The 27,985-nt window shown below is 39.7% G+C and overlaps 1 protein-coding gene across 1 annotated transcript in view; it reads right to left on the reverse strand.

Moving 5' to 3' along the window:
• Rnf144b (ring finger protein 144B) overlaps positions 1–27,985 on the reverse strand; it is a 78,160-nt gene that overhangs the window by 13,712 nt on the left and 36,463 nt on the right. Inside the window, exons 3-4 of the mRNA XM_013030463.1 lie at positions 27,701–27,805; positions 13,566–13,626 (exon numbers count right to left, since the gene is read on the reverse strand). Of these exons, the coding sequence (XP_012885917.1) occupies positions 13,566–13,626; positions 27,701–27,805 (166 nt within the window). The remainder of the gene's footprint in view (positions 1–13,565; positions 13,627–27,700; positions 27,806–27,985) is intronic.

The raw sequence follows: 27,985 nt of genomic DNA on the forward strand, positions 1-27,985 counted from the left end.
TCAGGTGAGCAATCTACACCTTCTGACTCTTATTCCTGTCCACTACAGCCTCCTAAACTTACTGCAAGAACTTTTAACAAATTGCTCAGCACATTCAGTGCATCTATCAATCTGTCATATCTGATACTCCGGTTTCCATGTACAAGGCCCTGAGTCCTCCTTTCTCCTTTACCCTAACATCGCTTCCTTTGCTCCCATCCACAACTGGTATCCAGGACCCACTAGAGACTTCTATCTTACTTATTTATGAGGACTCAGGCTATCATTAAGCACAGCTCTTACCTTAAATTGGACTGTATAAATGTCTCTTCAGGCATGATCTCATATGATTATAAGACTGCAAAAATTAGGCCTATGTCTATTTTTCATCATTCACTCAACAAATGACAGGTACTTATTTAGGGTCCTGGGCATATAAAATTGGAAAATAGTACTTCCCTTTGTAGAAATCTCACAGCACGAACATCACAGTATAAAAGGCAAAGGAACGCTTGAAATAAACACACACCCCAACCCCTGGCCCACCAAGAAACTGAGCACTGTGAATCAAGGACATCCGACAAGATATAAAACCCAAAGCAAATAGCTAGGGGAAGCTCTTCAGTAGAGATAAGGCCTATTTAATAGTTATTTACAGCAAGTTTCCTATGCTCCTTTTACCCAGATATTCACAGTGAAGCTTCCCCATTTCAATCAACTTTGAAATCAGAAGGAAAAACTAGTTCCTCCTAATCACCGGAACCAAGTAGCTAACACATGCTGAGATGAAAACAGAGATTAAGCCAGAAAGAGTTTAACTACCACATAAACAGAGAGGAAAAAAAAGAGAAAGAGATGTGTCTTTGAGGTAGCAACTCTGTAGGTAATCAGCATGTGGAAGGTAAAAGAGGGAGAGAATAATCTCTTTCAGGACATTAGACTCCAGATCCTGTATTTAAAAGAAACACAAAAACATACAAGCTCTGAATAAAACTCACATGTGTACCTATGCTTTTCTAAAGAGTAGATACCTTTGATCATATAAACTGGTTTATTGTTCAGTATTGGCTTCTTGTACATATACTGGAGTTCTTCAACTCCAGTGTGGTATCAGAGTCCCCTACTCTGAAGTACAGTCTGTTTCTTCTGCATAGAATCACAGCATATCAAAATAGGTGCTTCTAGATCTCCCTATGAGTCTTTCTAGCACTCTTGGATGAAACACTATGTATTTATGACAGCCTAGTTGATTAAAATCTTTTGCACACAGGAGAAAACAGAAATTAGGCCCCCATTTAAGATAATTAAAGTAAAAGCAAAGCACTGATAGCTAAAATCTAACATGATTGTATTCTAGAGACGTGTCCATCCATATAGAACACCAATAGAGTAATATGGTACCACTTGGTTAAGGAAGATTTGCTTTGTGTTTCATATGGCTACTTGAACTTACCTTAAGGCTTTTAAATATTGCTCTAGTTCTACTTCATAAAATGCTTGCCCAAAGAGTTGGGTCATTATCTTCTTGAAAAACCATTAAAAGTAAATAGCCTGACAGGTGTTGATGGCTCACACCTGTAATGCTATCTATTCAGGAGATCTTTGGATGGAAGTTCAAAGCTAGCCTGGGCAGAAAAGCTCCCTTGAAACTCATAATTCCAACTAACTACTCAAAAACCAGAAGTGGAGCTGTGGCTCAAAGTAATAGAGTGGTAGCCCTGAGCAAAAGAGCTGAGGAACAGTACCTAGGACTTTGAGTTCAAGCCCCAGGACCGACAAAGAAAGGAAGAAAATAAGAGAGAAAGGGAAAAAAAGAGAGAGAAAGGAGGAAGGAAGGAAGGAAGGAAGGAAGGAAGGAAGGAAGGAAGGAAGGAAGGAAGGAAGGAAGGAAGGAAGGAAGGAAGGAAGGAAGGAAGGAAGACAGGCAGGCAGGCAGGCAGGCAGGCCCAAGTCTCTGGTGGTTCATGACTATAATCCTATCTACTCCTGAGTCTGAGGTCTGAGGATCACGATGAGAAGCTAGCCCACTCAGAAAAGCCCAGGAGACTCACATCCAATTAAGTACCAGAAAAGCCAGAAATAGAACTGTGGCTCAAGTGGTAGAAGCTCAGAAATAGCACCTAAGCCCTGATGACTGGCAAATGATAATGATGATGATGATAACAATCATAACAATAACAACAACAGTAATCATAAATAGCCATTCTAAATAACTACACAAAGCTAGCCAAATTCTGGAAATCCCTCTCCACTTTATATTTTTCTGTTAACGAGCAGAGCTTAATAAATTAGCAGAAATTTAAGGAAAAGACATTTTAAAGAGTAAAGGATTCATCTTACTCTTAGAGACAGGGCTAAAAAGAATTATCTATTCTTTGCAATCAAATAGCCATGCATAGCTATTTTCTAAACATTCATGAGAGCCTCTTGATCTGAAGTAATAAAATATACCTACATAAACTGATTTTCTATCTAAATTCTACCTATCTATCTAGGATTATTGAAAACTTTTGATGCTGCTACATTTGTGACAAATATACTGAGCAAAGACTAGTCTTGTGTTTGAGGGTTGTTTATAACTTGTACATTAAAAAAAAAAACCTAGCCAGACAATGGTGGCTTATACCTGTAATCCTAGCTACTCAGGAGACTGAGATCTGAGGATTGCAGTTTGAAGCCAGCCCAGACAGAAAAGTCTGAGATTCTTATCTCCAATAAATTATCAAAAAGATTTAGCACAGTCATGACAATCAGAAATGTCTTCAGACATCAACAAATGTCCTACAGAAGACAATTCATCTCATTGACAACCACTGACCTGTCCAGATGCCCAAAATGTATTTGTTGAATAAATAATGAAGTACTGAAATCAAGGTGTAAGAAACAGTGTCATTAGAACAATTCCCAGTGGTGTTTAAAGGTAATGGAGCCTGGGGGTATGGCTCAGTGGTAGATGTTCACCTAGCATGCGCAAGACCCTGGGTTCTCTCTCTAGTACTAAAATAATAAAGCCAAAATGCCAGTGACTTACAGCTGAGAGGTTCAAAGCCAGCCTAGGCAGGAAAGTCTGTAAGACTCTTATCTCCAATTAAGAGCCCCAAGACTAGTAATAATAATAACAAAGCAGCAGCAGCATATATGGTAAGGTTCTGCATTGTTCGGTCTTGAGTCAGCTATTTCTGGAGAACAGAAACTTGAAGAGTTGTGTACTAGGTAGTCTCAAAGTAGAGCTTTTCTGAGAGGGTCAGGCACCCAAATCTATTGGCCTGGCCAGATTCCACTGAAATGTTACCATAGCATCACAAGGCAGTCTTCCTTAGGAATGTCTATCAACCCTGCCCCGGAAACAGCAGATACAAGCAAAAGCTAATAGAAAGTAATTTTTTTAAAAAAAATCAAGTATATACTTTTGCTTTTACTCCCCCTCCTTTTTTTTTTTGGTCAGTTGTGAGGCTTGAACTCTGGGCCTGGGCACTGTCCTTCAGCTCTTCAGCTCAAGGCTAGTGCTCTACCACTTGCGCCACAGTGCCACTTGCGGTTTTCTGTGTGGTTTATTGGAGATAAGAGTCTCAAGAACTTTTCCTGCCCGGCTTTGACCGTGATCCTCAAATCTCAGCCTCCTGAGTATCTAGGATTACAGGTGTGAGCCTTCAGTGCCCGGCCTTATTCCCCCTCTTGCTTGATGTTTTAAGACAAGATCTACCTATATAATCCTGGCTGACCCTGAACTCAAGATCTTCCTGATGAGATTACAGGCATAGGTCACCAAACCCAGTGTCTTTTGTGCTTCATAAATAATTATTGCGTTCTCTCTGTGAGTAATTTGTTCCAGGATACCCCACTGATACCTTATAGAAAATGGCATAAGCACAGACTTTAACTGCAATGTACTTATGAAAAAGAGATTACTGAAGTTAAAGCCCATGGCTATTTGATCTTAAGACTGTGCTTGTTCATGTAAATTATGCAAGGCAGGAAATGCTATTTAAAGTGGTTTTCTACTTCAGCATTCTGACAATTATTGGGAAAGAGAAGCAGTCTGGGAAATTAGAGCTACTTGGAGACTTAAGGACCATGTCTGACCCAAATGACTGTTTTCGATTCTCAAAAACAGAATCCAAGACTTGCTTTTTCCCCACCTGGCACCAACAGCATTGAAAATATGCTGCCAGATTTTTTAAATTGTTCTTCTATTCTCTCAACTGACAAGAGTGGTTTTGCTGTCATCCTCCATCATCATGAGTCTGTGGTAAAAATAGACATCATATAAATGTATATGATTGTAGAAAGTTAATTTAATTATCAGCTGAAATAAATCAAGTGGCTTTAATTTTTTTGACCCATTGCATTTTTAATTATGCCAAAGTTAATTTGCTTTCCAGTATCTCAAAGAACAAAGGTCTTCTGCAGATAGTTAAAATGCAATTAAGTTGATCGGAACTAACATCTGCTACAGTAAATACCCTGAAGCAGAGGTGGCCATCATCAAAGGGGTTGCTCTCAATAGGGGTGAAGAGAACTATAGATTTGAAAACGTGGAAACAACCTTGGAGCTCATCTAGTCTAACTGTGATATTAAAAACTCACAAAAGGATTTAGAATAAGTCAGGGTTAAGTGGGTGAGAGTATGCTGGGATCACACCTCATTTGCTCCTAGAATTCCACTGTCTGTCCCATTCCTGAATGTACTTTACTCTCTTGTATCATTGTGGAACCTTTTCTCTTAAAAGTGGACACATGGATTGCCCTACCTCAGTAAGTCATGACCACTTTGGGGGTGTAAGACAGGGTAGGATTCATCATAGAGTAAGGGTAACCTGTATAGCAGGAGGTAATAAGATACATGACCTGAGCGATGAGCACAATGTCAAGATCCCATGTAATTCTCTAGAACCTTTCACCTGAAGAGGGGAAACAGGCTGAAAAAGATTTGGATTAAGACAAAAGACAACTGGAATGATATTGCTCTGCCATGTACTCAGTCCCAGGCTGGCCTGGGCATCATCAAGAGACTTTAACTGAAAAGCAACCAAAAGCAAAAAAGTGCTAGGGGCGTAGCTCAAGTGGCAGAGTGCCTGCCTAGCAAGTGCCAGGCTTTGAGGTCAAACCCCAGTACAGGAAGCAAGGAAGGAAGGAAGAAAAGGAGGAAGGAAGGAAGAAAAGGAGGAAGGAAGGAAGGAAGGAAGGAAGCAAGCATGCAAGCAAGCAAGGAAGCAAAGACATAAGGAAGGAAGGAAGGAAGGAAGGAAGGATGGGAGTGAGGGAGGGAAGGAGGAAGGGAGGGAGGGAGGGAGGGAGGGAAGAAGCGAGGAAGAGAGGAAGGGAGGAAGGAAGGAAGGAAGGAAGGAAGGGAGGGAGGGATGGAGGGAGGGAGGAAGGAAGGAGGCAGAGAGGGAGGGAGGGAGGGAAGGAAGGAGGGAAGGAAGAAAGGAGGGAGGAAGGAAGGAAGGAAGGAAGGGAGGGAGGAAGGAAGGAAAAACTGAAAATAGACCTTATGATCTTGTGCTACTACTTTTGGGCATATATATGAAGGAGTATAAGTCAATATATATCCATATCTGTTGAAGCACTATCAATAATATCCACATGCTATGGAATCATCCTAGTTACCCAACAACTTATAAATGAAAAAAGAAAATGTGGTATATACACACAATGGAGCATTATTCAGAATAAAATCACATTATTTTGTAGAAAAATGGATGAAACTAAAGGTCATCACACTGAGTGAGATAAGCCCATATCAAAAAGTCATTCAGGGACAAAATTTAAAATCTGGACCAATTAGTCATTCAACCCACTAACACCATCACTGAAGAGATGATGCTTCCTAATGATAAGAATGAAACATAAAGCATAAAAGAAAAACTGTCTGATGTGGAGACCAGGAAGAAGGAGGGAGAGGGGAATGAAAGTCTGCTGTGGTTGAACAAGATCAAAGTACATTATACACACATACATATATATATATATATATTATATATATAAACAGCACTAAATATTGGTTAAAAAAGAGGGAGAAGAGGGTTAAAAAGTATAGGGATGAATTTAAACAAAGTACATTGTACACATCTATGGAGGTACAGAATGGAAGTCCTTTGTACACTCAGTGTACATTATTCAAAAAATAATAATAATGGCAACAGGAAAACACCTATCTTAGTTATTTTTTTATGAAGAAAACAAGATGACTATCTCATTTGTAAGAGTTCTTAATCACTACATGATAATACCTGTATCCAAGAACAGATTAACTTACAAAGGAACTAAAGCAACTTACAGTTGTATAATTTCTCCTATTAGTTAAACATGCTTTAAGTAACTCTTCAACATCAAGGTGTACAGATATTAAAGGAGACAGTGTTATAAAAGACCATTTTTTAACCAGTCGCCAGTGGCTCACACCTATAATCCTAGCTACTCAGGAGGCTGAGATCTGAGGGTCACGGTTCAAAGACAGCCCAGGCAGGAAACTCCGTGAGACTCTTATCTCCAATAAACCACTAGAAAATCGGAAGTGGCACTGTGGCTCAAGTGGTAGAGTGCTGGCCTTGAGCTGAATAGCACAGGGACAGCGCCCAAGCCCAGAGTTCAAGCCCCATGACCAACAACAACAACAAAAAAAGTGAATGTTTTCTGCAGAATGTTAACTTGGATACTGTCAGGAATTTATTTATAATAAAAATTTTATGTACTATATGAAAAAAACAAAAAAAGCCTTGAGTGTGAGGTTAACAGGAACTGTTAACATAAAGTATACAGTTAGAGATTGTCCCAATCAAGTAAATTCTATTGCATAGCATGTTATTAACTTAATCTTACTTTTACTTGGGATTTGTACTTTCCAGTAATAATTATTTATAATGAATGGCAATGAATAATTACTTGATTACAAACTACCTTCCAAAATCATCTGAGATCAAAATATCTCTGGCTCTGTTTCCTTTCTTATAAAATGAAAGGTTAGACCAAAGTGGTCACCAAGTTGAACTTCAATTCTTTACAATAATAAACTGTCCCATTAAACTTATATTTAAACTATAGGGCTTTGCAGTGTGGAAGTTCCTCAAGAACTAAACATAGAATTACCATAAACCCAGTAATTTCATTCCTTGGTCCTATCCAAGAGAACAGAAAGCTGGCAACTTAAGACACTTGTAAATCAATGGGCATAGTAGTATGAGTCACAGTAAACAAACATGGAATAACTCGTGTCCATAAACAAAATATGATATAAACATGCACTGGAGCATTTGGTTATAAATTGTGCTAAGCATAGGTGACTCATACCTGTAATCCTAGCTACATAGGAGAATAATTTTGATACTCAAAAAATATCCAAAAAAAGCTGGGCTAGAGTTGTGGTTCAAGCGCTGGAGTGCCAACTGAGCAAGCAAGCTGAGTAAGCATGATGCCCTGTGTCCAATCCTAGTACTGGCAAAAAAAAAAAAAAAAACAAACAAAAGGAATGAAGGTTTGACAAACACTACAAGTTGGATACATCTTATAAAAAAATGAATAAGGACAAATACAAATGAACAAATGCATGCTGAACAATTCCACTTACATGAAGTATCTATTCTTGATCTTAGCCACAGGTTGAAAAAGTATTGTAAAGTCTAGAACAGGCAAATTCAGAGGCAGAAAGTCTAGGGGTTGCCAGGACTGTGGGCAGAGGAATGGGGAATAACTGCTGTAGGATTTCTGTTGGGGTCATGAAAAAGATTTAGAAACAGATAGTGAATCTCTGTCCAAGACCTAGACTCGCATGACCCTGCCTGAGGGGTCTTGTGTGAGGTTTATGTATGCTGGCGAATGGGGAGAAAACTCCTCCACAATCCTAGCAAAAGTCAGGGTACCCAGCTGCAGCCTCTAGGCTGGAAGGAAGAAGCTCTTTCCCCATCTGGATGAAGGTCGGGATGCCCGGCCATGACCTTGATGGAGGACATGGGGAAAGTGCCCTTTGGGCTCCTCCAAATAATTCCGTAGAACAATGCCTCAAGATTCCTTTTGAGTTGTTTTACTGGAGCCCCCCTGCACCTTGCTTTCTCTTTATTATCTTTGATCACATGGAACTGCTCCACCTTTGTTGACAACTCTTCCTGCTCGCTGATTAAAGGTTGTTAACTCTCATTGTCTGCATTTCCCGAAAATCGTTTTAAGTTTTCTGTCCCGTAACTGTCCTGGAACTGCCCCCTGCCTGCAGATTTACTTTCTATGCTCCTATGCTGTATAGAAGCACATGATGTTCTAACACACTTTGTCCATACCCACATGGTGTGGTCCATTTTCTGCCTACAAGGTACTGCATTCCCAGGTCTCACTGGGTGAACAGCAACAAGTCGCTTCTTAGCCTTTTGGCTAAGATGGAATATAAATGCAGACAGCAGTGAGAGCTGTAAGGATGTAATCAGTGCCACTGGTCTGTATGCTTAAAAATAGCATGGAAAATTTTCTGTCATATATTTTTAACACAATAGGACGTTTCAAAATTTATCCAGGCACAGATGGCTTAAGCCCATGATACTAGCTACTTGGGAGGTTAAAAATGGGAGGATTGCAGTTTGGGGGCAGCCCTGGGTAGAAAAATACCTAAGATTCCCTTTTTAACCCATAGCTAAGTACAGTGGTACATGTTTGTCATTTCAAGCTATGTGGAAGGCTGAGATTGGATCATTGTACCAGGCCAGTTCAGAAAAGTCCTCAAGACTCTGTCTCTACAAAGGAAAAGTCAGACACAGTAGCATGATCCTAGTTAGTAATAATGGGAACTCTTAAAAGTAGGTTGAGTGCAGCTAAGGTACATACCTGGGAGGAAAGAAGAACCTGTCTTACAAATAACCAGCAAAAAAAAAAACCAGGGCTGGAGGCATGGCTCAGTGCTATTGTTCTAGCCTAGCAAATGCTAGACCCTGAGTTCAAACCCCAATACTGGCAAAATGAATTTTCTTTTTAGTTGCTACTATAAAGATGATACACAAGGGGTTACCATTTCATAAGTCATGGGACAATGTTACCCTTTTCCTCATACTTTCCCAGGTTTTCCCTCACATCTCTGCCCACAAGTTGTTTATAGTTCATTTTCAACAGTCCACTAAGTCAAAATAGTTTTCTTCAATGCAAGTATTTGTTCATTTTTTAAATATATTTTTATTGTTATTGTAAAAGTGAGGCACGGAGGAGTTACAGTTTAATAAGTCAAGTAATGAGTACATTTCTTTTTGGACAATGTCACCCCTTCCGTCACTCTCTTCCAATATTCCCTCCATCCCCAACTACAAGTTGTATAGTTCATTTTCAACATAGAGTCTACTGAGTCAAAATGATTTTTAATATAGAATTTAAAATATTTTGTAGATGAAAAGCTTAGGCACAGTCTATGTTATCCTAAGCAAATCTCATTTAATTTTGAATTGCTTGCTCTATAAAATATAAATAATAAAATCAATTGTTAATAAAAAGATCTACAACTGCTTAGAACTTGTCAGTGAGGGAAAAATTCCAATTCCGTGTATAATGACTGAACATAGAGATAGATAGGCTCCCAGGCATGCCCAGTTTGTCAGTTTTTAACCAGAATACAGTATCTTATCTTGTAAAGACATAAGCCAATTACAAGTAGGGTTAAGCACTACAGGAAACAAAAAGTTCCAGGAACAAAGCAAAACAATATTCGGAGGAAGAGTATGAACTTGTTCTAAGTTCTCTCATGCATACCTTAACCATAGCAAGTCTATTTCCACTTGGATGCGCCCAATAAACAAGAGTGTTCTGCTCCCATTGACAATAAGACAGTCACCATATCTTCTTCAATCTGGGGATATTTCCTAAGGAATATCATGATTATCTCGGAAGAGGGGAAGTAGGAGAACACTGAATATGCTTTTAATCTGAAAGCAACACTTTGGAGTTACTACTATTGTGTGTGTGTGTGTGTGTGTGTGTGTGTGTGTGTGTGCATACTCATGTACATGTGTGTACCAATGCTAAGGCTTGAACTCTGGGCCTGGACTCTGTACCTGAGCTAGTTTATGGCAGCACCCTACCACTTGAAATACAGCTCCACTTCCAGCACTTTAAGCATTCATTGGAGATAAGAATCTCACAGACTTTCCTGCCTAGGTTGGCTTCAAACCTTGATCCTCAGATCCCGTCTCCTGAGTAGCTAGAATTATAGACATGAGCCAACAGCAACCAGTAAGTTATTAGTGTTTTTATTACCAACAACCAAGCCCTGAGTCATACAGCTCTCACCGGATAAAGTTTTATGGATCTTAATCCACTTAATCCTTGTCTCAACTCTGTTATATGAATAATTACTATCTTCATCTGTAAGATGAGGAAATTGAGGGGCAAAGACCACTTTAATTACCTTGCCCACAGCCACACAGCTGGTAAGAAGAACCTCAAATGACTGTCACTATCTTTTACATCAACCAAAGCTGTATATTTGGCTTTCATTAGTGAGAACCAAGCCAAAGAAAGTTTTAATTCCTGGTTTGACTTGGACTTATTGGATTAATTATAAATTGAGTATTTCAACTAATAAACGTGTTCCCTGAAATGAACACTATGAGGAATCAGGCCACTGACAGCTTGGGCCATGGGGTAGCTAGAAAGGAGATGGGTGGAAGAGAGAATATACAAACAGCCCATTTGCTCAGTAGGACTCATGAAATTCAGAAAATCCAACTCTTTAGACTTTTTCCAAATAGAAGCCAGGCACCTATTGGGATGTCCATATTCCAATTGTACTTCATTTTTTTTTCTTCATGCCTTTTTGTTATTATAAAGGTGATGTACAGAGAGGTTACAGTTACATAAATCAGATAAAGAGTATATTTCTTTGTGAACAGTGTCACCCCTTCTCCCCAGCTCTATCCTATTTTTCCCTCCCATCCCCACCCACAAGTTGTATAGTTCATTTTCAATGTAGTGTCTTGTGGTCACTACATTGTGACCTGCACCTGGTCACCCTTTGTCCCTCTATTTCTGTGCCTCTCCTTTACCCTCCCCAAAGACAGATAAACAAACAAGACAAAAGGAAAAGAAAATAGAAACAGCCACAAAGAAAAAAAACTCATTTTCGTTTCCTGGCGTTCATTTCTATAAATATTGTTTTATACGATGCACGTAGGTATTGTGCCTTTGTGTTCCTCTCCCAAGAATATCCTCCTTTGGTCTCACTGTGTATGAGTGCCTAGAGGCCTGTAGAATGTATCATGGCTGGCATGCGGTATGTTTGCTTGTAAATTTTTAGGCACATTCTAGCTACCACGAATGAGGGAAACCATGCAACGTTTTTCTCTGGGTCTGGCTTACTTCATTTTCATAAGGAAGGATTATTGAGAAAAGGAGGGAGAGTGGCAGGACAGATGTTTGAGGGCCTTGCCATCTTTAGCTATCACATCCAATAACTATATATCATGTTATACTATATAGTCAGCCCATGGGGTGGATTAGAGAGGGGCACAATGAAAACCATATTGGTTGTTAATTTGTATGTTAAATTGAATCAACAGATAAAGCCAATGAGTCAGACTATCTTCATCCACTTAGCTTACAATTCACTACCTTTCCTGTGCAACAAGATTCTGAACTATTACCTGGTTTTCAATCTGGACAATCGAGCAAAAATGCACCTGCATTTGAAATTCATACAAATTTAAAGATTTTTTTCCCCCAAAATTCAGCTTATGCCATCTTATGTGTTTAGTTAAATGATCCACCCAAGAGAGATGAATCTATTTGCTTGCTGAAGAACTAATCATTCAGTATTAAGTATCCTTAAGTCTGAGGCAGATCTTGGTCCAAGGTAGTGAACACCATGCTATGAATCCTTTGCAGGTCCCTCCTTTAATGCCCCTCTTTATGCTCTATATGGTTTTCTTTCTCCTATATTAATTACCTATCAGGGTAGTTGCAAAAATTAGGTAAGATAACAGTTACTATGCACTGTAAGTTTATTATGTATGATAGATGAATGTTCATTATTTTCTCCCTGTATTCATCTCTAGAATTTATTGATCCAGATGGAAAGAGCCAGCAATGACAAAAATTATCAGCTCATGCTACATTATAGAATTATTTAGTTACTTAGTGCTGGTCCTGGAGCTTGAACTCTGGGCCTAGTCTCTGTCCCTGAGCTTTTATACTCAAGGCTAGCTCTCTACCACTTGAGACACAGCTCTACTTCTGGCTTTTCTGGTAGTTAATTGGAGATAAGAGTCTCACAGGCTTTCCTGCCTAGAGCTGGCTTTAAATCAAAATTCTCATATCTCAGCCTCCTGCGTTGCTAGGATTACAGGCGTGAGACACCAGCGCCCAGCTTAGAAATTTTTTGTATTCAGTGAGAGAACCAATCTCATGAGTGCTGAAGGAAATGACTTTTCTCTAACTTCTCAGATTCTGAAAAAATAGATCATTTTATTCAAAAACATTTTCGGAGATGGCATGCGCTCTTTCAAAAGACATGTCAGAAGCCAACAGGAGTGAAAATATAATTTCTACATGTAAATGGGATGGTAAAAGTAGAAAGGCAATATAGATTGCTCCAAACCCAAAGTCAGGAAGAAAATCAGTACACCACATTGCAACTTCCACTGGAACAATACCCATGCAAGTTCCCTCACTCTCATGATAAAAGTAGTATCAAAAGAACAAATAGTAAATATTATAAGGAACAATCAAAGTATTTGGGCTGATTCATGGTTTGAGGTGATCTTAAGAGTGGGGGCCAGGCCGGGCGCTGGTGGCTCATGCCTGTAATCATAGCTACTCAGGAGGTTGAGATCTGAGGATCGCAGTTCAAAGCTAGCCTGGGGAAGGAAAGTTCATGAAACTCTTATCGCCAATAAACCACCAGAAAACCGGAAGAGGCGTTGTAACTCAAATGGTAGAGGGCTCACCTTGAGCTGAAGAGGGACAGCGCCCGGGCCGAGAGTTCAAGCTCCATGACTAACAACAACAAAAAAAAGTGGGAGCCAGGTGCTGGTGGCTTACACTTGTAATCCTAGATACTTAAGAGGCTGAGATCTAAGGATTGTAGTTCAAAAAGCCAGTCTAGGCAAGAAAGTCCTTGAGACTCTCCTCTCCAATTAACTACTAAAAAGCCAGAAGCAGAGCTGTGGCTCAAGTGGTAGAGAGCTTCCTTGAGCAAAAACGCTCTGGGACAGAGCCCAGGCACTGAGTTAAACCCAGAACCAGCAAAAAGAAAAAAGTGAATAACTTTGTGATTAAGTCAATTTTGAGAGTTATTTTCCTTTGTAATACTCTTATGAAACCCTTTTAACTTTTGCCACACCTTTGACACCTAAGGCAAATTTTAGAAATATGAAACAATCAACCTCAGGACAATTCTATTTCCTGCTTGTCTGCATTTTTTATTTGCTTTTCTTTGTTTCTTAGTATTGTTTTGTTTCATCTTGGTTGTGGGTTTAATGAAATGTGGTGTTGCAAGTCCTCTTTCTGAGTTGCTTCATGGCTCTGTGACAACCCACAGCTGTCTCAATCAACCACACAGACTGGTATAAAGACAATGCATGGAAAACCACATTGGCCACCAGGATAAAGAGAAGACTGCATACCTCGTTCGAATTTTAACCGCTGATAAAGCTGAAACTGATCCACAGGTACCAAACAGGCAATCTGAAACCAGAGACATTAGAGAAATAAGACAGATGTCAGTCATCATATAAAGCCTGACCTATAAGCCTTTTATGATTTTTCTTTCTGGCCCGACTCACTACATCCTGACCCTTTTAGCTGTCTGCAGGATTCAGACTCATCCAGTATTCCTGAGTAAATAGTACCACAGATAAAAACAGTTGTCAAACCACACCCTCCTTCTGTAGTGCTCAAAAATCTGCTCAAGGCATCAGTTACTATACTCATCAGCTGCTTTTCATTCTTCCATCAACAGTGACTAGAGCCATATAAGTCCAAATATTAAATTTGGATTTCCTACATTATATGTTTAAAAGACATTCCTTTCCTCTCTACAGTAATTTAAGGAAATTTAAAAAGACTATACTTCGGTCAAGGATGTTAGTTCACAACTTTAATTCTAGCTATCCAGGAGGTTAACATCCGAGGAAGGTAGTTCGAACCAACCTGGGGAGAAAAGTCCCTAAAACTCATCTCCAATTAACTCCTAAAAAGCCAGAAGAAGACCTGTGGCTCAAGTGGTAGAGCAATAGCTTTGAGTTAAGCAAAATGTAAGGCCCTGAATTCAAACTCTAGTAGCAGCAAACTCCTCCCACCCATACACAGAGACTATATAGTTCTAGTTTTTGAACTTTTAAAACTATGATCATACTAGCTCAGGAATTGAAACCTCATCACCTAGGGAACAGTTTTTTTTTTTTTTGGGTCAGTCATGGGGCTTGAACTCTGGGGTCTGGGCGCTGTCCCTGAGCTTTTCAGCAAGGCTAGCACTCTACCACTTGAGCCACAGCACCACTTTTGGTTTTCTGGTGGTTAATTGGAGATAAGAGTCCCACAGACTTTCCTGCCCTGGCTGGCTTTGAGCCATAATACTCAGATCTCAGCCTCTTGAGTAGCTATGACTACAGGAGTGAGCCACCGGCGCCCAGCTAGTGAACAGTATTTTTTAAACAATTCTTCCACAAAAATGACTTCACGTCCTGAGTTATCGCATATTGACACTCCAGACCTTGTAGAAAAGATTGTACATAAAACATTCCTGTTACCTACTCTCTATTTCTGTTTCAGATGGCAAAATGAAACAAAGCTTACTAGTAAACAACAATGATTCATAGCTAACTCAGTGACATTAATCATCTGAAAATTATATTTCAAAGACAGATGTAGGAAAGGCTGGCTGGTCTTTCATTGACGTCAAAAATATTGAAGTTGCTTAAAAAAACTATAACTGAGGAAATGAAGGGATTATTGATAGTCAGTCCAGAAATTTAGCAGGTTGTTGCAGGAGACAACCTTAGTCTTGATAATTCCAACTCTGTGTGTATATCTGTATTTATGTGTGTGCATATATATGTGTGGGTATATAGACAAATGAAGTAGTGTTCAAGTCATGATGGAGATGTTAAAGAGCCAAGAGATCATTTCCTGCTTTTGTCACTGGTCATTGTGCAGGGACTGCAACCAACCTAATGCTGCTTCAACTTTAAGGTCACAATGGCATCATCTGAGCAAAGAGACATCAAACAAAAGTCCAGGAACCTATTTATAACCCCTTCCCCCAAAAGCTATATGAGGTCATTGGTTTTATGGGACCATTCTGTACCCTCCTTATCCCTATACAAAATCATCTGTGGACTGATGCTGACTTTTTTGAAAAGTCTGTCAAAATCAATCTCTAAAACTTTTGACTTTTCCATGACAAGAAATTTATATAACAGTTCAGTTATATAAAGCTTATGAGAGGCAAAGAAACAGAAAATAAAATGTTTTAGACCCAGATAAAATGCTACTCAGAAAAATGATATGGTGGGGTGGGGGTGGGTGGGGAATGCAGTTATGATATTCAGTGCATATCCTATGAAAATAAGAAAATTGAGGGAAAGGGAATTATGAAAAGAGTGATGCCAAGCAAGACACTTATAAACTGATTTGTGGAATGATAAATCCTTTGTATAATTACTTAGAAATAAAAATATAATTTACAAAAAGAAACATGATAGGCACCAGTGGCTCATACCTGTAATCTTAGTTACTCGGGAGACTGAGATCTGAGGATTGCAGTTCAAAGCCAGCCCGGGCAGGAAAGTCTGTGAGACTCTTATCTCCAATTAACCACCAGAAAATGGGAAGTGACCTTGTGGCTCAAGTGGTAGAGCACTTGCCTTGAGCTGAAGAGTGGAGGGACAGCACCTAGGCCCAGAGTTCAAGCCCCACAACTGACCAAAAATAAAAAGGAGGCTGAGATCTGAGGATTGTAGTTTAAAGCCAGACTGGGCAGGAAAAAGCTAGAAGTAGAACTGTGGCTCGAGTGGCAAAAAACACTAGCCTTGAGTGCAAAAGCTTAGGATGGAAGAAAGGAAGAAGGCTAGGAAGGAAGGAAGGAAGGGAAAAAGGCAAGGAGGGAAGGAGGGAAGTTCCAAGGAAATACTTTCAATGAAAAAAAGAAAGAAAGAGAGAGAAAGAAATTGAAAGAAAGAAAGAAAGAGAGAGAGAGAGAGAAAGAAAGAGAGAGAGAGAAAGGAAGGAAAGAAAGAAAGAAAAAAAAGAAAGGAAAGAAAAGAAATTAATGCTGTAAGAAGTCACCAACAATTAGAAATTAGATCAAGTTCATCAGGATCCACATTACTGACAACAGGGAAGTCACAGATCTTTATTCTCTGTCCCTTACTGTAGCTTGAATCTCCCATTTAGTATTTCAAAAGTCAAGGCTTAACAACAGATTATGCTTTAATAAGTTAAACTAATTTTTCCATTAAAGTTTGTGATCATAAAAGTTAATTACATCACTGCTCACTCTGATCCTTTTTAGAATAGAGACAATACCTAATCTGGGTGTTGGCTCATGCCTATAATCCTAGCTATGTAAGGGGCTGAGATCTAAGGATCCTGGTTTAAAGCCAGCCTAGGCAGAAAGGTCTATGAGACACTTATCTCCAATTGACCAGCAAAAATCCAGACGTGGAGCTGTGGATCAAGTAGGAAAACATCAGCCTTGAGTGAAAAAGCTAAGCAAGAGCAGCACTATGTCCTGATCTCAAGCCCTAGTAATGGCATTAAAAAGAAGAAAAGGAAAGAACAAACGAAGGATGGAGGGAAGGAAGGAGATAATATCTAGAAAAAATCTATCTTCTATAGCCTTGTCCTTTAGACTTCTGTCTTTTCCATGGGTTGGTTAACAGCCCACCATGGAGAAAGCACTGGGCTATGCAGAAGTTACAGAAGATGTATGCTGACGGCGATGAAATTGCTCAGAAGACAACGCATACAAACAAGACTGAAAAGGATCATTCCTTGCTCTTGTCACCCCTTGGACTTTCCAGAGTAAGATACATTTTCTAAAAATGTTTCTAGCACACTTTAAATGAGAAATGAGGTTTTTAAATGAGAGGTAATTGGTCCTGGTTTAAACAGTAACAGCCCATGATGCAAAGTATTAAGTTTCTGGTTCCGTTACCATCTGGAGCTAAGTCACTATTGCACCTGGTCTCCATTTCTACAATTCTACAATTGAAATAACTCTGTTAGAATGATTATTTTGGAAGACTCCATCCAGCTGCAAGTGTAAGGGCCTCAACTTACTTTTTGAGGGCATTCATAAATAACTCTAAAATTGTCAGGCTGTTAGCCTGACATCCTGGAGATTAAAAAGCAAGATTTTAAAGAGGAATCTAACAGTATACATTTCTGCCAACAAACAAATTTCAAATCATCCAAGAGTCACACCAGAAAGCTGTATTTTTAACTTTTTATTTTGAAATAATTTTAGACTTACAAAAAGCTGCAAAATTTGTAGAGTTCCTGTATGTCATATTCCCAACTTGCCCTAAAGATAAAATCTTATGGAACCATGGTTATTGAAATAATTACAATGCTATCCTCAAACTAAATAATTGACATGCCTTAATGAAACTTTACAAATTGACCCACAAATGTTTTTTCCTGTCTAGAATGCATTCTGTTATTCTGTGTGGTCTTTCCTTGGGCCTCCTCTGACAAGTCTTCAGTTTGTCTTTTCCTCTCAGGACCCTCATGTATTTGGAGAGTACAGGTGAGTCATTTATACAATATTCATCCATTTGGATTTGCCTGGTGCTTTTCTACAATCAGACTGAGGTTAAGCATTATTTTTAATTTTTGCCAAGAATATCACAGGTGATCTTAGCTCATGAGAAGGAATATGAAGACCATGTATTACCACTATTGATATTATTCTTAACTTGATTTGTTATATAGGAATTCGATTAGGGAGATAGAGAAAAGCCCCATTTTGAGAGGTTGAATTGATAGTCCTTATTAGAAAGCCAGTGACTGCAAGAGGACTCGTGTCTCAAAAACTTGCAGGCAGTAAGGACAAGATGGCAATAATGAGATCCAGTATTCATATTTCAAATGTCTGCCAATTTTCTCCATCCTTTGTAATTAACAAGTAATTTATATAAACCGGTTTAATTAAGAGTCTTAAAGATAAAGAGCACGCACGCGCGCGCACACACACACACACACACACACACCCCTTTCTCCATGTGTAGGAGACACAGACGATGAGAAGAGAGGGACCCATGGACCAACACTTTACTGGATTAGAGCACACTTGTCAAACAGGTTTCACATGAGGAGTTTTAACTGGTAGACTCAAGTTCTGAAAGTTCGTGTGAGCTCTGAGGATCAGTAAAGTCATTGAAGTCAGCTCTATCTAGCTGGCCCAGAGGGAGGTGGTCACTAGGAGGAAGTTAGGTAAAGCAGATCTGAGAACTGACCACATTGAGGAACTGGAAGGAGGTATTGAATTGGAAACTAGGTGAAGGGTGATGGAGCCCTAATTCTGGTAAGAGAAAGTCCAACTTGTACTCAGAATGGATGTGAAGGCAACATAAAATTGTAGTCATTCACTATTGGGGTATTCTTTCAGTCTATGAAAATCCTATTCCTTGTCATCTATTTGCCCACTAATTTTAGTGTCTACTCACAATCCTTCCCAAAAATATTTCTGTGCTATTTGCTTAATGTTGATTTGGGGTTTCTGTCATTCATTCTGTATTCAGTGATTAGAATTATACTGCCAGGTTAAATAGAAATGGGCCGGGAGTGTGGCTTAGTGGTACAGTGCTTGTCTAACATGCATGTAGATCAGGGCTCAATTCCTCAATACCACATAAACAAAAAAAGCTGGAAGTGGCTCTGTGGCTCAAGTAGTAGAGTGGTAGCCTTGAGAAAAAGAAGCTCAGGGACAGTGCTCAGGCCCTGAGTTTAAGCCTCAAGACTGGCAAAAAAAAAAAAAAAAGATTAAATAGAAGCAAGATGTTGTGGTACGCTATTGTACAGAAAGATGATTACACATAACAATAATATTCTGTACATCTCAAATGTATCTAAGAAAAAGAGGAAATGAATGAAAGGAAAATAAAACAGACTCAGATGGGGGAGAGTAGGCACCAGCAGAAGGGCTGAGAGCTAGTGAACAGGGTGAGCAGGATGCATATGTTCCTTGTGGTTTATTTGCAATGTATGAAAATAGAACAATGAAACTTGTTTTAAGAGGAAAGGGGTGGGGAAGAATGATAGATGATTGGGTAACATTGATCACGATAGTTTGTCACAGTGAAACCTTCCTTCTACAACTAATGGATGTCAATAAATAATTTTTTAAAAAAAGAAGTCTAAAGAAAAAAAAAAGAAGGGAATTGGAGTGGCTTCATCATAAAGAATGGTAAATGTTTGAAGACACAGATATAGTATCTCTAACCTAATGTATAACATTTATACAACATAGGTTGACTTTCACATGGTACCCCATTACTATGTACAGTTTCATTCTATATAAGTTAAAAATAAATTTATCTTAACAATAAAATTAACAAATAAGAATCTGATTTTTTTTTTTTGCCAGTCCTGAGACTCTTGGTTTGGGCACTGGCCCAACTTCTTTGGCTCAAGGTTGTTACTCTACAACTTGTGCCTCAGTGTCACTTCCAGTTTTTTCTGAATAGTTTATTGGAGATAAGGGTGACATGGACTTTCTTGCTCAGGCTGGCTTCAAACCTCAATCCTTAGATCTCAGCCTCCTGAGCAGCTAGGATTACAGGCCTGAGCCACTGTTGCCTGGATGAGAATTTGACTTTTCTATTCCCTTCATTTGCTTGCTTAGTCTTCTTTAAAGTTAATCAGTGAGTACTTACTCAGTGAACTCTAATCTATCACTAACCAGACCATATTTAAGCAGAATAGCAAAGCTATTGCGTTACCAAGAGATCACTTCTCTCATATCAATGAGCAAAGAGTCTTCCATTTGATGTAGCTATCCTTGAAATTTTCTCCTGTGAAATTTGTTCTGATTTACCTGCTAACCAGAAATTTCTCTCTCTTCTTCCTCTTCAAGCATAAAAGACTAGTTTTCTTCCTCATCATTATTCCAGAAATTCTTACCAGAAAGAAGAAAGAGAACTTGAAAGGGAAGAGTTCCAGATTCATTTAGGAATATTAATTAATTTAGCCAGTCCTGGGCACTGCCCCTGAGCTTCTTTTGCTCAAGGCTGGCACTCTACCATTTGAGCCACAGTACAACTTCTGGCTTTTTCTGTTTATGAGATACTAAGGAATCAAACCCAGGGCTTCATGCATGCTAAGCAAGCATTCTACCACTAAGCCACATTCCCAGCTCTCATTTAGGAATTTTTATTAGCACATATTCAGAAGTGTGGCTCAGAAGGTCAAGCACCAGCCAATGAACAGAAATGTCAGATACCAAGTTCAAGTCCTGGTCTCGGATGAAAAGCATTATTAGCACAAAGCAATTGTACAAAGGAGTTTCATTCTGATATTGATAACTTGTACATAATAAATTTAATCAAATTCACCTCATCTGTGTTACTTTCCTTAACCATGCTCCTGTCTCCCCCTTCCCTCCTTTTTAATGCTTTTTGGTGGGTTTCATTATGCTCTTTTCATACATATGCTTCTACCATATGCTCCTAAAATATTCACCAAACCCCACCATCTCCTTTCCCTCTCTTCTCATGCACTAGCCCCCAAGTCTTCCTTTTATAATTAATATTATTAATTTTTTTCAGGTACACCTTTTACATGAGTGAAAACATATGATTATCTTTCTCAGCTTGGCTCTTCTCTCTTAATTGATTATCTCTAGATCTATCTGTTTTCCTGTAAATGATCTAACTTCATTCTTTTTTATGACCAGATAATATAGTCATCCCTCACTATATCACAGTTCACTTATTGTAGTTTCACTGTATCACAATTTTTAATACATGTACAGTGATTCCTCTCCTATCATGGGAGCTACGTTTCAGAGACACCCAAGATCAATGAAAATCCACGAAGTAGCAATAAGTGAACCGCAATATAGCAAGAGACAACAATCTAACACTGCTGCTTCGTGGATCTTCACCGATTGTGGGGCAGGGGGTAGGGGGTAGGGAGGAGGTGTCTCTAGAACATAACTCCCATAGGTAAGGGATCACTGTATTCCATTGAATGTACCATGTTTGCTTTATCCAGTCTTCAGGTGCTAAGTAACTAGGCTGGTTCCATATCTTGTAAATAGTATTGCTATAAATACAGGCACACAAGTATCTCACTTGCATGTTGATTTGCATTCCTTTGTACATATGCCCAGGAGTGGTATAATAGCAGGATTATGCAGTAGTTCTATGTTTAGTTTCTTGAACACTCTCCATACTGATTTCTCAATATATCATAAGGGTAACAAGAAAAAGCTGCTAATTGCCTAGAATCGCTATTGTTGTTGTTGTTGTTGTTTTCTGGTAACAATGAAGCTGGGGATGTGTTTTGAATACGCAGTTTCTACTCTGCTGAAAGTCTTGGCCTTTCCATTCCATAGCAGACCATATCCAATACATATCCAGTAAAGTCAGCACATGTCTGCGTGTGGATGCTAACAGTTAGGCATAATGTTAACTGGGTATCTCTTATTGTTCACAACTGAAAAGACAGGAAGAGTAAGGCATGCACCTTCTCCATCACATTTATTAGGGCCATAAGATTTCTTCCCACATCACCACTTACATCAACACAAACCCAACTTGGAAACCAACAAGGAAGTAAGAAAGGGCAGAGAGAAGCGCCTGACAACCAACCACAGGGGCATTCATGCACCTACAGTGGTGTGTGACTCCCTAAGAAATGCTGACAAGTACCATGTGTATTGTTCTGAGAGAAGATGTTAATTCAAAGTCACACAAATGAAATGCCCTCAGAGCTTATGGAGTCAGTTACAGGAGGGAAAAGAAGTCATGGTTTTTCTTAGGTCTGGCCTTTTAAGTTCCATTTCTGCCTCAGGTGCTTTTTACAAGTTAACAGTTTGAACATTGACTGCAACGCATGAGGCACTTGTAGATCATCATGACCCATCCAGGTAAACTAAAGGCAGGAGAAACAGTGCTTATGCATTGATGACTTGATGACTAATCACACCACTAACTCAACCCAGAGAACAAACAGTTCCTCTTAACAGAGAAGGAAATGGCCAGGCCCCTTTGTAAAGCACACCTGTTCAGGTCTCCCTGCCTAAGTACTAGCAAGCACATCCTGCTTGGAAGAAAACTGGAAGATATTCTTTTCTGTGAGGCAGGAGGCTGGGCCAACTGGGAGGGAAAGGATGGGAGAAGTGGAACTCCAAGACCAGAGATCCTCACCAGCAGCATGGCCTATTCTCTGTTCATAGGTTCTACAAAAGCCTCAGAGTATCGGGTAACCAGGATGGTCTTCCCACAAAGCCCCCTGCCTTTTCTCTCCCTCCACTCACCTACAAGTCAAAGGGACATAATCAGCGCACAGCCATGTGCCAAGAGCAGCTCACCCACTGCTGCTCCATCTTTTTGTATAATACCTGCTTTGCGTAATAATTGAATAGTCGAAATCACACTTCCTTTTATGCAGTTTGTAATGCATCTCAAAACAAAAATTTTAAATGTGTTTTTTAGGATTTTTTAATTATCTTTATAAAGGTTGTACAGAGGGGTTATCATTATATAAGTCAAGTAAAAATACATTTCTTTTTGGACAATGTCATCCCTTCTCTTTCTCTGTTTTTGTTGTTGTTGTTTGTACCAGTCCTGGGCTTGAACTCAAGGCCTGGAAGCTGTCCCTGAGCTTTTTTTCTCAAGGCTAGCACTCTAGCACTTGTGTAACAAGTTAGATTGTGTAACAATTCTGAAAAATTTAGAGCCAGGTGCTGGGGGCTCACTCTTATAATCCTGGCTACTCCAGAGGCTGAGATCTGAGGGCCACAGTTTGAAGCCAGCCCAGGTAGAAAAGTCTGCAACACTTGTATCGCCAGCTACTAAGCAAAATGCTGAAAGTGGAGCTGTGGCTCAAGTGGTATAGTATTGGCATGAATGGAAAAATCGCAGGGACAGCACCCAGGCCCACATACACATGCACATACACATATACACTATCTATCTATCTAGCTAGCTAGCTAGCTAGCTAGCTATCTCTTTTACACACAAACCCACAATTTAGGTGGGAACTTTAAAATATATATATTAACTCTAGTTTGGCAGATTCCTTTTCCCCCTACAACCTCTAAAATCTCAATTTTCTCCAGCCAATACATAGTCAAAGCTTGGTTATTAGAGACACATTCCAACCATTCCCATTTAGATTCTATTTTTTATTTTTTTTGGTCGGTCGTGGGGCTTGAACTCTGGGCCTGGGCGCCGTCCCTCAGCTCTTCGGCTCAAGGCAAGCGCTCTACCACTTGAGCTACAGCGCCACTTCCGGTTTTCTGATGGTTTATTGGAGATAGGAGTCTCACAGTCTTTCCTGCCCGGGCTGGCTTTGAACCGTGATCCTCAGATCTCAGCCTCCTGAGTAGCTAGGATTACAGGTGTGAGCCACCAGCGCCCGGCTTCCCATTTAGATTCTACACCACAGTAACAGAAGTATTCTCATCTGCCTGGACATCCTCATGCTGCTGTATTCCAGTTTCCCACTGTGAACATGGGAAGGTAGAATGTCACAATGAGAAGTGGCTAGGAGAGTCAGTGCTAAGGGGAGACTTAGGAAGACTTAGGAGCCTTACACTCTGGCAGCCTCTCCCAAAGTCATCTGGAATCTGTATGAAATCTATGTTTTCTCTCATATGTAGAACTTAGAGCTACACACTATAAACATATATAAAAAACATAGTTATCTCTCTATCTACATAATATGTCTAGGTAGCTAGGTAAACAGAATGGACAGATAGGCAGATAGATAGATAGATAGATAGATAGATAGATAGATAGATAGATAGATAGATAGATAGATAGATAGATAGATACTAACTAAAGTATGGTATATGGCCAGCAGGATTCCAAAGACATAACCCATCCTTGAACAACTTAAATAGTTTAACAAAATAAATATCAGGAAGCTGAAGCATGTGTTTTCAGGAGATATCAAAAGGGAGGAAGAGTAGGCAAATGGAGAAAGGAAGGGTGGACGAATGCAGCCATAACATTCATCCCATATATGTGAACACGGAACCAGGTAACTAGAGGGGAGAAGCGAGGAAGGGATGGCACTGATCAAGATATACTGCCCTTACAAACTGACATGGTGAGTTAAAAAGAGGGAACAGCTGATACTAAGCAAAAGGGAAGAAATGTGCATATCACCCGATTGGTCAAAAAATAGTTTTATTGTTAAAGGTCATAGAGTTCATAAGCAATGTCAATTAAGATAATGAGGACTATCATTGTGAAGATTAAAAGGTGTTTAGGACGTTAACTAAGTATAACTATGCCACACTATTGTGAAATGTATGTAGTTCTGTAATCTCAATAAAGAAATATTTGGGGAAGAAGCTCTTTGTGCAACCACTCAAGGGAATTTTTGTACATTAAAAATCATTGTAGAATCTAAGTCAAACCAGTATTTATTTTTTGCAAATGTGGCTTCAAACTCCTTAGCACTCTCCCCAACCCCTCCACTCCCCTAAGGTCTCAGAGAGCAGCTCTCTAACTCCTGCCTACAGACATTCTGTGGCCCTGGTGTGGGTAAAACATCAGCCCCCAGCGCTTCCTCCCACATGTGCAGTGGTATAACAGTGAAAGGCAAGGCTGGGTGTTTCAGAGCCCCAGGACTTGGAGGGAGGGTAGGTGGGTGAAAAAAGATTGTCCTTGCCCTCCACTACACCAGGGCGTTAGAAAGAGTTCAAATTCTCTAGCTGTGCAATGGCAGGTACTATGCAAAAGGGGAATGCACTCACCCAGACAAAAAGTTCTGGGCTTTCCAGCAGGCCAGGTTATGCTATTTCCATAACATTGCAGGGAACTGCTTAGATTAGATCCACTCCTTCTCACAGAGCTTTGCTTGAAATAATGCTATCAGAGCCAGCCATCTGTATCCTGCCTTCACAAGGCCGTGGTGGACAAAGTTCTTGGAGGGAGAGCACTGGAAAATCCCACAAAGAAACAGCTGAAGGTACTGGATGATGCAAAAAAGGAAACTCTTGACTTTTCTCTGGCTCCCACAGGGCTCACCTCTGCCTCTCGCTAGCTCAGGAGATCCTGAAAGGGAAGCTGCCATCTTCTACTGTTTCCTACAAGAAGGGTATTAAATGCTCCACTAATGAGGCTGTTCCTGATAAATAAGTGTGAAGAGGAAGAGACACAATTGAGCCAATTTAGAGGCATGAAGAAAGCAGGCACAAGGAAAACAGTCAACTGTGTGAGCTAGACCTATGCAGGAAAGCACATAGAGAAAGATTGAATTCCTCGTGTCCTCTGGAGGTGGAGAAATGTGACACTTAAACATTTGATAAGAGTGAATGAGGAAGAATCCTATGCCACAGTATAAATAGCATCAGAACAAAGGGACCAGCTTCAGCTAGAATTATTTTTAACCAACAACATACTTATGTGTTACCCATATAACTAAACATTCTTTTACAGTAGAAGGGGGAGATGGAGGAGATAGAATCCAGTCAGTCCAACCATCTGAATGAGCCCCAGTATGATACACTAAAAAATACATAGCCATTTATTAGCATAATGACTCTCTACAATGTAGTCTGGATGTAAAGCAGGTTAAAAAAGATGGTGGGTCAGTACCTGTGCACTTGTGGGTACTGCTCTCATACCTGTATAGTACTGATTTTTCAAAGGATATTAACTGATAAAGCACTTCAGCCCTCCAAGATAATCATCTATACTAAATTATCAGTTCAGAAAGAAAACAATCCCCATTCTACCATTCTAAGGGAATGAGGAAGGAAGGAAGGAAGAAAGGATGGAAGGAAGGAAGAAAGGATGGAAGGAAGGAAGGAAGGTTGGTTCAGGACACCTGACTGCTGCCCACTGCTGCCCTTCCTGTATCAGGCTCTCAAGAAAACCAACGGCTCCTTAATGCCCATCTAATGAGAAAAAGACTGGAGAATTGAGTTTAGTTTTGTATGAGATAGCTTTGTTCTGGTTATTTTTTCCAAATATGCTTTTGTAATCTTTGAGGGTTTGTTTTTAATACAGCCAAAAGTAAAATTGTTTTTAGAGGAAAACTGAATAAACAGACTTAGAAATAGGAAAGGATGGATGAGGATGTCCACAATGGAAAACACATTTGAAGAGCATGAAGAAAGGCTCAGGGACAGCACCCAGACCCTGAGTTCAAGTCCCAGAACCACCAAAAAAAAAACAACAAAAAAACAATGATCATGACACTGATGAACATACGTTGTACTCTCAAACGGACATGTTGAAATTCCCTAGCACAACTACATAAGGATAATAGTTTTATTAAAAAAAACAATTATCAAATAGCAACGTTGAAGAACTGGATTTTAAATTATATTTTATTTTAATTAAAGTTAAATGCCTATATAGCTGATTGGACAGCACAGGTCTAAAATTTAAAAAAAAAATCGATTCATTTCACAGACATGTTTTCAAGCTTCAAATGTCTCGTTTGTGTTTAATAGGTTTTGCATATAGGAAGTAAGTAAGATTTCATACCAGATCCAACTCTTGCTGCTTCTGCCCTATCTCTCCCATTTCACATTTACAATTTTCTATTTAATGTCTCTCTACTAGGCCAGAAGTTTCACCAGGACAGTGCCAAGTCTGCTGCACCCTCTGCTCTGTCCCGGCCCCTGTGGGGCCCACACACTGCGCAACCTCAATTGACATACAGCAGAGGAGCAAGTCAGAAAGGAAGCTTCTGTCCTGAAAGGATGATGTATAGAACGATGTGCCCAAATACTTGGGTCTTACTATAAACAACTATAAGTCTTATACATCAACAATGCTCCAAATGGCTTGTGTAATTTTTCCGAACTTTAATTTCCTTTAGTAAATTATAATCCTCATGACAGAATTACATATTCAATTTTATCCAAAACAATATTCTTTCTCTTTTTTTATTCTCTGTGCTGGGGGTGGGGGGGTTAGAGCTTGAACTCAGTGCTTAGGTGCTGTCCTTTAGCTGGTGACCTAGCACTTGAGCTACAACTCCATGGATTTCTGTCCTTTCTGCTGGTAAAAGCAGAGTCTCATAGATTTGTTTGCCTAAGCTGGCTTCAAACCTTGATGCTTAGATCTCAGTCTCCTGAGTAGCTAGGATTACAGGCATGAGCCACCAGCACTCAGCTTTTTTGTTTGGCAATAGTTCTGTCAGGTTATCCCTATAGCAGACAACTACTATGGAATAGGTAAACTACTACAAAATCACAATAGCTTTTATACTCCACAGCTGTGGATAATCTGTGGCCTATTTCTCCTTGAAGTACTCAAGGTTACAAGACCACTCATTACTCAGCCTGCAAACCTCTCATTGGATCAATAGGATTTCTAAATACCCTTGCCTGTTTTAGAGCTGCTGCTTCTTGCAAGATGACACATATAAACAGTACCGAAATAAATGACAGCTTTAACAGTCTGTACAAAGAATCCAGCGGTATGTAGCAATAAAGTACTGCTTTAAAAAGGTAGCTTCTGTATTGTGTGGCTAGATTCCCTAGTAAGGAGGTACTCAAAGAGTGAAGATCCTCATAAATAATAGCAACAGGCAAGGGGAAAGCCATGGCACACATCCATACCTCAGCTTCCTGCAGGGTCCCGTGGTTTAGGCACACCATGTCGGGGCAAGTGATAGGAGACCCACATCCTTCTCGGATTGCCAGCTGCATATACTGTTTCAGGCACTATAGGGGAAGAAGAAAAGAGGCAAACAATTATCCACCACATTACAGTGGAAAAAGGTTACATAAGAAACCACCCCTGCCTCTTCCCTTAATTGGCTATCCCGGCATTCTTGCACTCAAGAGACATAAGTTACCACAAGTGTGAAGACTAAGAGCCATCATTTTGGAAAGAATACAGAG

The sequence above is a fragment of the Dipodomys ordii genome, unplaced genomic scaffold, assembly GCF_000151885.1.
Source record: "Dipodomys ordii isolate 6190 unplaced genomic scaffold, Dord_2.0 Scaffold130, whole genome shotgun sequence".
Lineage (NCBI taxonomy): Eukaryota > Metazoa > Chordata > Mammalia > Rodentia > Heteromyidae > Dipodomys > Dipodomys ordii.